General features: G+C 48.9%; 1 protein-coding gene across 1 annotated transcript in view; it reads left to right on the top strand.

Annotated features, from left to right (window-relative positions):
• Positions 1-9,357, top strand: part of ppp1r14c (protein phosphatase 1, regulatory (inhibitor) subunit 14C) — a 10,013-nt gene extending 656 nt beyond the window's left edge. Inside the window, exons 2-5 of the mRNA XM_019896164.1 lie at positions 5-112; positions 6,576-6,659; positions 7,111-7,143; positions 7,601-9,357. Coding sequence (XP_019751723.1) covers positions 5-112; positions 6,576-6,659; positions 7,111-7,143; positions 7,601-7,675 — 300 coding nt within the window. The 3' untranslated portion in view covers positions 7,676-9,357. The remainder of the gene's footprint in view (positions 1-4; positions 113-6,575; positions 6,660-7,110; positions 7,144-7,600) is intronic.
• Positions 9,358-10,247: the final 890 nt, after the last annotated feature.

The following is a 10,247-nucleotide window of genomic DNA, read 5'->3' as shown; positions in this document are numbered from 1 at the left end:
GCAGAAGCGGCAGGGCAAAGTGACCGTCAAGTACGACCGCAAGGAGCTCAGGAAGCGGCTCGTGCTGGAGGAGTGGATCATCGAGCAGCTCAGCGAACTGTACGACTGCGAGGTCAGCCTACAAACAACCGTTTTGTTTCTTTGTCTCTTTGTTTTACGTGTAAAATCGGAATTCGAGAGCTTCCTTCCTGCATTTGACTCATTCGTGTCATCAATTAATTGTAGACAACTGCTACTTGTCTGTTTTGAGTTGGATAAAGTCCCCCAGGTGTCACGCCGACATGGAAGAAAAAATAATATATATATTATATAGACGGCGGTGATTTAAATATCTGGAGTCGCCCAAAATATTACGTTGGAGAAAATACATAATATGAAGAATACATCTGTACACGAAGATACATCATTCAATCCACTGAAAAAAATGGTGTATTGAATGTACTCAATTTGATTTTGTCAAATGGTTGCACGGGATACTCTGGATCCAGATACATTTGAGAAGAGGTTGCTGCTCTACCTTTTTGGAACAAGATGTTTTTATTTCGTGCAATCACTTGGTGACCTCAAATGGACTCAATTCAAGCCACCATTTTTTTTCCAGCGGAGAAGATAAAGAGGGCGTTTGCAACATTTGTGTTGCTTCAGTTCCATGGTCATTGTGCTGCTCCTTCAAGTGTGGGAACCTTGGCCACGAGGAGGCTTTAGCTGAAAACATGCAGAGGATAGGGACTGAGTAGCTCATCCTCTGTGTGTGTGTGTGTGTGTGTGTGTGTTTGAGATGACACCTGCCACCAGAGCTGAGCAAAGAGGGAGATAATAGGGGGAGGGGGTAAGCGGGAGGGGTGCGCTGCTGGAGACTCGGAAAAGAAGGGCAGTGGGTTAAGGATGTGCTGATGCTGTGACTCGTCTCCTCGCCAGCCAATGGCCACTGCTGCCACTCAACACACTGACACGCATATGCGCACACACACGCACGCTCACACACAAAGCTGGGTCGATGCAGTGGGCGAGTCACGCAGATGATTTACTTGGACTGTTTTAAGTGTGTGTGTGTTTGGGGGGGGGGGGTTTGGGGGGGCTTGGCTGTTGTGAGCTCAGACGGCCAACTGTGAAGCTTTGAGGCCGGCGTTTTTTGTTGTTGTTTTTTTTAATCATTACATTTCCGGGCGATTCGAATAATCTTTGCAGTCTGCGGTATGCCAAATGGAGCCGCGCCGCTTGTTGGCAATGATGGGGTCCGTGTGAGCGATTGACCGGCCTCCCATTTCAAAGCGGCTCACCGGCATTTCAGCATCCGAAGTTTGCCAGGCAAAAAGTGTAGACGTCGGACGGGCATTTCACGGTCACGCGGCATCCGTCTGCCATCACGGGTTGGATTTCACCTGGGATATGAATTCCTCGCTTCTATCTTTAGCCTCTCCAGTCTTTGATTTCATGATGGGTGATTAAGCGTGGGATGAAAGTGCCCTCGCTTGCTTGACTTCCCGCGTAGACTTTGGTGCCTCCTCCCTGACATTTTGCTTGGTTTCTTGCTGAATAACACATGACTCTTAATGACAAAAAATCAGCCGTGGCATTTGGCACTGATTCCAATCAGGATTAGGGCCTCGGTAGAGGTCGACGCTGTGCAGCTTTCATGAAATGACAGTTCAGATTCAGTGGCAGGGACTCCGCGCATCTCCTCATACTCTCACGTCAAAATGTGACATGCCGTGAGACACGAGTGATCCGACTCACGACTTTTTCGAGAGAGCCTGGAGCAGAGTCAATATTTATCTCATTGCCGGACAACAAGAAACACTCATTGACGTCCATGTAAATGCGGCATAACCGGTGATCGGATTAATGTGAGTGTGTGTTGTGGGAATGGCAGAAAATTAGCAGCCCTATTCTTGATCCTCTGCGAAGAATGACGAATATTTGTGTCGTACTGATGAGCCGAGAGGAGTGGAGACCCCTCAAAGAATAGTTTACCCATCGGTCTGCCCTGTGCTGCCCCCAGGTGGCCAAAGTGGGCACACCACGAGGAGCAGCATGGCGGCTCTTGAACGGATGCAGGGTGGCAAAAAGTGTGTCATTGTTTTCGCTCCCCTAAAAGACAACAGAGACGTGACAAAAATCTGTGCTTTTTTTTGGGAGATGGCGGGCAGATTGGAACGGATCAAAAACATTTCAATTCACCGTGTGATTGAAACGGAATGACGGTCGTGTCAAATTGGATCCAGACCACCTCGAAGGTATTGCCCTTGAGCTATCGAGCGTTTGTAACGATTTGGCTTCAATTGCAGCGTCTTCTCTCTGCCGCCGCGTCAGGTTCACATAACACGGCGTTGTCGGTCTTTTCCTCGGGCGAAGGAAAGAAAAACCGGGAAAGGCGACCACGGGGAACTATCGACAAGGTCACAAGAGAAGCGGGGATGGGGGTGGAAGGGGGGGCGGGGCTGCTACAGGAGATAGATCATGATATCTAGAGTGGAAAAATACATGGGGGGGGGGGGTGCGAGAGTAGCGCCTGGGGACACGTGCTTCATCTGTAAAGCTTTGTGGGTGATTGGCGATGAATAGTCGCTCCCCATATGGCCTTTGCACCAACTGCTTCCAATACAAACCTTTGGGCCGCATTTGATTTTCAGACATCGAGACCAGGTCATTTATAGATGAGGTTACAAAAAAAAAGTCAAACTTTGTTCGTCCAAATTTCATATTTTTCACCAAACGATATGACTGGTCTGCCCGCACGCTGTCGGTTGTTTTTATGCGCTATTCACACATTGGAAGTGTGGAAAGTCACTTCAAGTGGAAGACGAGCCCAATTTTTTTTTTTGTCTTTGCGATCATTTATTTTAGGTGCCCCCACGGATCTTTCCTATTTCAGCAGGGCGGGCGCTGGCATTTTGTCCCGCACCGCCCTCAGGCTCGCATTGCCAACATCACTTGGGCGAAGCCACAAAACAGGTGAGCGGTGACATTTACGATGCCAGCCCGAGGGCACTTTGATTAATTAAATTCCTTTTTGAATAAAGAAAATGGCCGCCTTGAGATCCGCTTTCAGTGATCGTCCGCTCGACCGAAACCTCAAATGGCCGAGCGAGGCCGACAGACGGGGCCGGCGCTCGACGGGACGGCCGTCAACGACGACCTCGATCCGTTTATAGATCGGACACGCGGGAAGGTTAGCGTTTGTGACCGCCGGGCAAATCTCTATGGGCCTGTCATTTGAATTGCCGGCGTGCCATCGCATTCGAATCGACGCGTGTCGGCGCGTGTTGACGCGGCGCCTGCCGACACGTGCGTCTGTCATGAAACGAATTCAAGAGGCGCTGGCAAGGAGAGGAGAGCCAACGGCTGTTGAAACCGTTCCAAGCACGTAACAGAAGCCTCAAATATGAACGGCTAAAGCAGAGTCGCGGCTAAAGGTGGCATCGGATTTGTCTATGGAGGAGCGGAAGAAGCCCTTTTAGTTTTCGGTGGCGTGCATACAGTACGGGACATGGAGTGGAAACCTCGGTTTTGCCGTGCCTTGCTTTTGGCGCGTTGCACATTTTTGACCATTTTCTTCGCCTCGGTTTTTGCACACGCAGAATCGATGACCGTCCAGCCAGCTCAAGTCACGCGTCACCCAGGCCGTGTTTTTGGGTTGCACGTTTGTCGAGAAATTCTCATTTTCAGTCTTGGTTTTTTGGTTAGATACAAAAGCAAAAAAAAAAAAAAAAGAAATAAATAATAAAATTCATGGTTCTGCTTAACCTGTTTGTTTGTTTTTTTCCCCTTTTTGGTCTAAAGCCCGTGTTTTTGGGCATAGCCACCATGTGCTTCTGCTGGCTATTAAAGAACGGATAAAGGGGAGGGAAACAATTCTATTTCTTGTTTTGTTTTGTGATTATGTTTTTTTTTCCGAATGAAAGAAGAGCATTTCCTCATGATGCTCAGATCGTGACGGAGCCCAATGTTGTGTGGGTCTTGAAAGAGCCGTCAAAACGCTCCAAAATGTCTGGCAGAAAAGTCATCGCAGTGGCCAATCACACTGGCTCGCCACATCACCTGAAAAGGTAGAAAATGTGAGCGCAAAACATGAGTCGACCTCATGTTTTGTTCCTCCTCATTCTCCTTCTGTGGTTTTGATCGGCAAACAAGCTCCGATGGAGCGCTTCCATTGTGATGGGTTTTGATCGAGAAAAATAGCGCCGCGTTGTCTGAAACGACTTCCAGTGATGCGTGATGATTGTAACGACTGTAGTATTTGGGTGTCGGATGTGTGCCTGTCAGGGGCGTGGCCAATGAGTGACAGCCGGAGCCGGAGAAAGGTTATCCGGTTAGACTGCGTGTGAGCGTCTGGGTGTGAGCGAGCGCTGGCTGCCGTTTCTCATTTTGCCTTTGTGTTTTTGACTGCTTGACCCGTTTGGCTCAAAGTGCAACGGCGATTGTGGCTCTCCTTGCCCACAAGCGAGTGCGTCAAAGTGCCTACGCTGAAAAAATGAATCAATTTTGAAAAAAAAAAAAAAAATCATCCTCTGAATTGACTTAAAATAAACAAATGAGATGTCTTAGTTAAACATATTTGAATCATGTACTTTTTTTCCCAGAGTACACTGCTGCTTTTTTGATTTTCACTTAAATCCAGTTGAGGCATATCTGACGCTCGCCGGTAATTTCCATTTTGGCTCATAGCACAATGAGGGAAAAAAAAAAAGGAGTCAAGGCACCCCTGTGTCTGAGTTACCTGCTGACACTTGTCCGTTTCTCCGGTCCGTTACAGGCGGCCACGAATTGCTCGCGGGCATGTCAGTGGGGGTCGCGGCTTTGGTCGGGGACTTAAAGTGGGGGAGGGATTAGCCAAACGAGGCTGCAATCAAGCCCTTTTTCAACAGCAACCCCCCCTTGAAGCGTGCACAGGAGCGGCAGAAAAACAACCCCGTGCGGGCGCTTCAAAATGCAGGGGTGGTTGCTGCTTGATTGTCGCTACCTTACAAAACCCCCTGAGGGAAATGAGCCATAGAGGCTTGGTTTTTCCTTTGAAAAAAATGGATCGAGCCATTATCAAGTCCAAGTAGAAAGCCTTTTGCGCACCTCCACATTGAACACAAATACGGCCATCGTTTCATGTTCATAAAAGAGCTCGACAAAACTCTCGATTGTGCCGCCGTTTGCTTTTAAATTCGACTCTCGTGTCAATTGCCAAAAAGCTCCAAAAGAGCAGGCCGGCGTCTAAATCACCTTTGTCGGGATTCAAAGAGGACTCATAAATTCCGGCGTATGACTAATGCGCATCAAAGACGCCCTCGACAGGTGACGTAAGGTGTCCGGCCGAATTAGCGCGGCTCGTCCGTGACTTCTTTCTCGGGGCCTTGGGAAGAGGCCTCGCGAGTTCACCTTCATCTTGCTGGCATCCCCACGCGGCGCTCGGTCTCCGGGGTTGAATTCGTCCCACCTTGAGCGCCTCCACGCTTTGATGCGGCACCCACGGTAGCTGAGCTGGAAGCTTTTCTCGGGTGCGCACTCCTTTCTCATGCTTACAAGTGACCCGCTTATCCGGGCGCGTCCCCAAGTGGCACAACCCCGACGTTGGCCGCCCAAGTGCCACAACTTGATGAACTTCACTGGCCTTTTGCCAAACGCTAGCCGCGTCCACCGTGGTGCCGTGAGAGAGCGCTTTTATCCGTCGTGACCCTGCCGCGTCCCCTGATCATTAGCTTTAGCCAGAAGCTGGCAGACTAAAGGCTAAGCTATGCGATTGATTTGATTTCTACCCTTGAAGGGGACCAAGAGACCCGATCCATACGTAGCGTCCTTCACACGGCAGCACGCTACCTGAAAGGGTGACGTAGCGGCGGCCCGCGGAATGAGCGGCAAATGACGGAGCGGAAACAAAGCTCGCCATTTTCTTGTTGTTGAAAAACTGTCGCCAATTGTTGTCATTTGTTCCACCGCTGCGTTTACGGCTCTTGTTGTCACAGTATTTAGCCGATAAAAGCGGCTTAAGCCAATTCCGCCTCCGCGCCCAGTGTTGGAAAAACAGGCTCGGTCAGGGGTTTTACTCTATCTACCTTTCCAAGCCAATTGGAAATACCTTCTTCTTTTGACCTCTTGCGGGAGCATGATCCACTTGACAGGTCAGGTTTCGTTCACACCACCGTGACGAGTATCGTTCAGTCTGAATCGGGTTCCTGAGTCACCGCGTCGGGCCGCTTGCATGAGCGTTCCGTCACCCCCGAAGCAGACGGCGCGTTGCCAGCTGTCGGCGAAACCTAGTCTGACACGTGCTCGGCGCTTTTGCGACCCGATAAAGCACTTTCCCGCCTTCCGAGGTCGGGGCCCTGACTAAGCGCCAGGCTCATTCTCTTTGTTTACAACCCGTTTCTGCTTCTTGCCTTCATCTTGACACTTGCCGCGTAGCAAGCAAGTGGACCGAGACCTCCACGGAAAGGTGGGGCTGATCCAAAGAAGTCGTCCGCGTCCCTTGCAGCCAACTCTGATGGCGTTTTTTTTTTGGTCCAGAGCCAACCCATACATTTTAATAGCTGCTGCGCGGCAAGGAATTGGTCTGATTTGCACTATTTTGTGACCGCTTTCCGCAGGAGGAAGAGATGCCTGAGGTGGAAATAGACATCGACGACCTTTTGGAGGTCAACAGTGATGACGAGCGAGCCGTCAAGCTGCAGGTACGCTGCGAGACCTTTGTATTGTTCCGCAGAGACCGATAAAAGCCATTGAATTCATGCTAAAAATTCAAGCTCTCTTCCTTGCTACGGACACATTTTTTTCACCGTCGTGTATGACAAGTTTAAACGAATCACTTTTTGGTGCAGGCTCGATGTGTGTGCAAAGTTGGGGGAGCTTTTGTTTGCAATTTCTTTCGAAACAATGGCGGGCCCGACTTGGGCACGCTGTAAATCTTGTAGCTGACCGGAACATCGACGATATTGTGACATGGAACATCAGACAGCACCCCACTCCCCCTCCACACCCATCAGAGTCAACCGAATAGCGGAATGTTGTTGAAGACGTTGCCTCCGCATTGAAAATACCAAGACCCCCTTCAAGGGGTCTTTTGGGTGTTCTGAAGGAATCTGAGTCCACCCCTGAACAATGTTCTTCTTTTTCCACACACAGGAGTCACTAACAGACTGTTACAAACCAACAGAGGTGAGTCTGCCTTTCATACGTACATACAGGAGAACGTTCATTCTCGGTGAGCGACTGCAAATGGTGGTGGCGTGACATTATTGATCCTCGCGTGACCCATGTGTGCATCCAGGAAGTCTGTGCTCAATGCAAGCCGCACGCATGCACGCACGCACGTACGCACACACACGCACTGATGACGTATGCGTGTAAATTGACGACTTGAATGTGAAGGTGTGTACGTAAGGTTGGGTTAGTCCACGATAGCAATTAACAGGGCCAGCGTGCCAATCTTATCACCTTTTGTCATACAGCCGGGAATTCCCATCGGTCACCTGCATAGAAGTGGAAGTTTTTTTTTTATTTTTAAACCATGTGGCATGAGGTCGGCCGGTAACCGTTACGAGGTCGCCTGTCGCCTGCGCTGCCAGGTTGACAGAATTTTCACTCCCGGTCTTTTCCGATTCTGCTCTCATAGGATTTTGTCCGCGAGTTGCTGGGCAGGATAAGAGGAATGAGGAAGCTCAGCGCTCCATCAAAGAAGGCTCTATAATGTCGGGGGCCTCGACGTCGCCTCATCGACGCGCGGCTTCTGCCGCCCCGCCACGACACTCGAGCAACTCATCCGTACATAAGCCGCGTCACTTCCGCAACCACTCGTGCATACTCGCTCCACACACAATGTCAAATATAGTCTGTACATTACTGGACTGTGAAAAGGGGTACGTAGCAAACGGCATCGCCGACTTTTCACATTTGCTCGTTTTCAAGCCCCCCGACAGCCAAAGAGATGGAAAATCTCAACAACAAAAAAAAAAAAAAAGGGAGGAGCAAAGTGTGTACTTGCAATTGCTGTGAAATTCAATGTAGCACGAAAGTGCTTCACCATTTTTTTTTTTTTTTTAACTGAGGTATTTTCTGCTGTTACTGCCATTATTGTTCATGTGAAGGTGTGTCGTTCTTTTGCTCATAATCCTTCCACTCTCACTTGCTTGCATCATGCAAATGAGTTTTTAATTCATTACATATTTTGCATGAAGGGATGTTTTTCTCTTTTTTTTGCGGGGTGGGGGACCGTTTTAATATATGTGAGGATGTTGCCATTTACCCGCTGTTTGGATGTGCCGCAGCAAGGCATGATGGGCATTGTAGTTCCAGACCACAAGCCTGATGATTGGTGGCCTTTTGCTCACGTCGCAGCCATTTTTGGAGGGGTGGGTGAGGGGGTTCCAACACATCTCACCTGATGTCGATTGACTCTTTCCCAGCGTTGAACCTTCACCATACGGATGACCGAGAGGCAACGACTGTAAGTCTGTGGACAGCTTGACACTCGTCAAATGGAAATAAGAAATGTCAAAGGGCAAGAGCCATCGGGCGGGCGCGGTACTTTTCAAGACATTCGAAATATGAAAGGTGACATGTTGCGCAATTGTGGTGGCTCGCTGATTCTTGACTTCCACCTGCGTTTGTTCCAAACGAGACCCACTCACTTGAACGCGCATTCAGCCATGAATGAATTGCAATGGACAAAATGTGACAAAATCCCCCCCTTGGCTGCAAAAGACACAAGCAGAGTGAGGGTAGATGTATTTATTTATTTATTTTTCTTTAGAACACAAAGTACCCGTCTTGCATGCTTACTACAGTAAATAAAGGCTGACCAAGTAACTAACGATATAAGTAACTTATAATCAAGAAACTTTGAATTTAGCTTCTTAACTTTATAGCACTTTTATTTAGAATTGACGTGACTTCATACGTCGGGAAGAATCCAGGAGAACTTGTGAAAAAAAGGTGCTGTTTTAAATGTCCTTTCCAGGTATTTAAAAAACAAACAAAAAAACGTTTTCACTGTGTGATGCCGGACTAAAACACTATCTGTGATGTTGGGCGGACGCGAATTGCGAGCGAGTGTGAGGCATCCGGGTTTCGTGATGAATTTTCCTCTACTGAGAAGCAGTTCAGGGCCAATAGGCTAATATTTGATAATTTATGAGAAAGTATTTTAAAAGTGTCCATATAGGAAGCTTTGCATGTATTTTTTAAGTAGCGTGTGGGAGGGGAGGAGGCCTACAGGGGGGCGTCTGTTGGCCCAGAGGTTTTTCTTTCATAAAACACCTTCCTTTTTGATACTTTTTATTAAGACTACAATTGACTTTTTTTTGTTTGTTTTTTTTTTTCCAGTTGTTGCTCTTTGTTCTTCGGTACATCCACGATAAGCAATCTTGTTTTTAAAAAAAATGTAATGTGTAAGAGGCGTGTGCTCGTTTTTTTTTCTCTTGCGGATAATAAAAATGCAGACAACTCTGCGCTGTTTTAACAAACCGTATGTTGTTTTTGTGGTGCGAAAGGTGCTGTCGGGGGTGCTCGGTGATGCGCCGTGGAAGTTTAGTAGGCCAGCCCCTGTCTGGTTGTGTGTCGAGTTCAGCAGAGGATGACTTCATTGCTCACGGTGCGCATGAGTAACCTTTCTCTGCTGCCGGTCTAGCCCCATATGACTCGCCTAGTGCCCTACTGTACGCTGTTGCTGGGTAGAATTTGCGCCACAGCGGAGAGTCTGTGCCCAAGTCACGCGAAAGAACCGGACGCCGCAGTGAATGCTTGCAACGGATGTCTTCGCATTGAGACACGCGTTCCCAAACAGCCATGCGGATGCTGCGAGTCAAGATGGGGGTGCGGCGGGGACGCTGGAAGCTGAGCGTGCGCCTTTAAATTCCGTGACCCACTTTTCACAGCTGGGGCTGGCTGGCCTTGAATAATTGGGACTGCAAGGTGAATGTGAGCAGAATAGCTAAGGATGGGAGACCCCCACCCCTCTTGCACTTGCTTCAGCATGTTTTTTCCAGTCAGCTGGCTCGACACCAGCAGAGTCCTCCAGTCATTTCCTGGGAAATCTTCCGTACATCTTCTGTCTCTCCCCCCCCCCTCCCCCATACCAACCAAGTCACATGTTCTGTCATCCCACTCTCCCTGCTGGATTCAGCGATCCATCACCCCTTGCAGGGAGGAAGGAGGAAGGCGGATGGAGAAGTGAAAAAGACACAGCGAGACCGTGTGCGCCGACGAAAAACATGAGATGCATCATGCCAGCGTAAAATGTTAAACAGTCTGCGCATCGGGAT

The sequence above is a fragment of the Hippocampus comes genome, unplaced genomic scaffold (genome assembly GCF_001891065.2).
Source record: "Hippocampus comes isolate QL1 unplaced genomic scaffold, H_comes_QL1_v1.1 scaffold170, whole genome shotgun sequence".
Lineage (NCBI taxonomy): Eukaryota > Metazoa > Chordata > Actinopteri > Syngnathiformes > Syngnathidae > Hippocampus > Hippocampus comes.
Note: the sequence above shows the minus strand (reverse complement) of the source record. Positions and strands in the feature narration are given on the sequence as shown.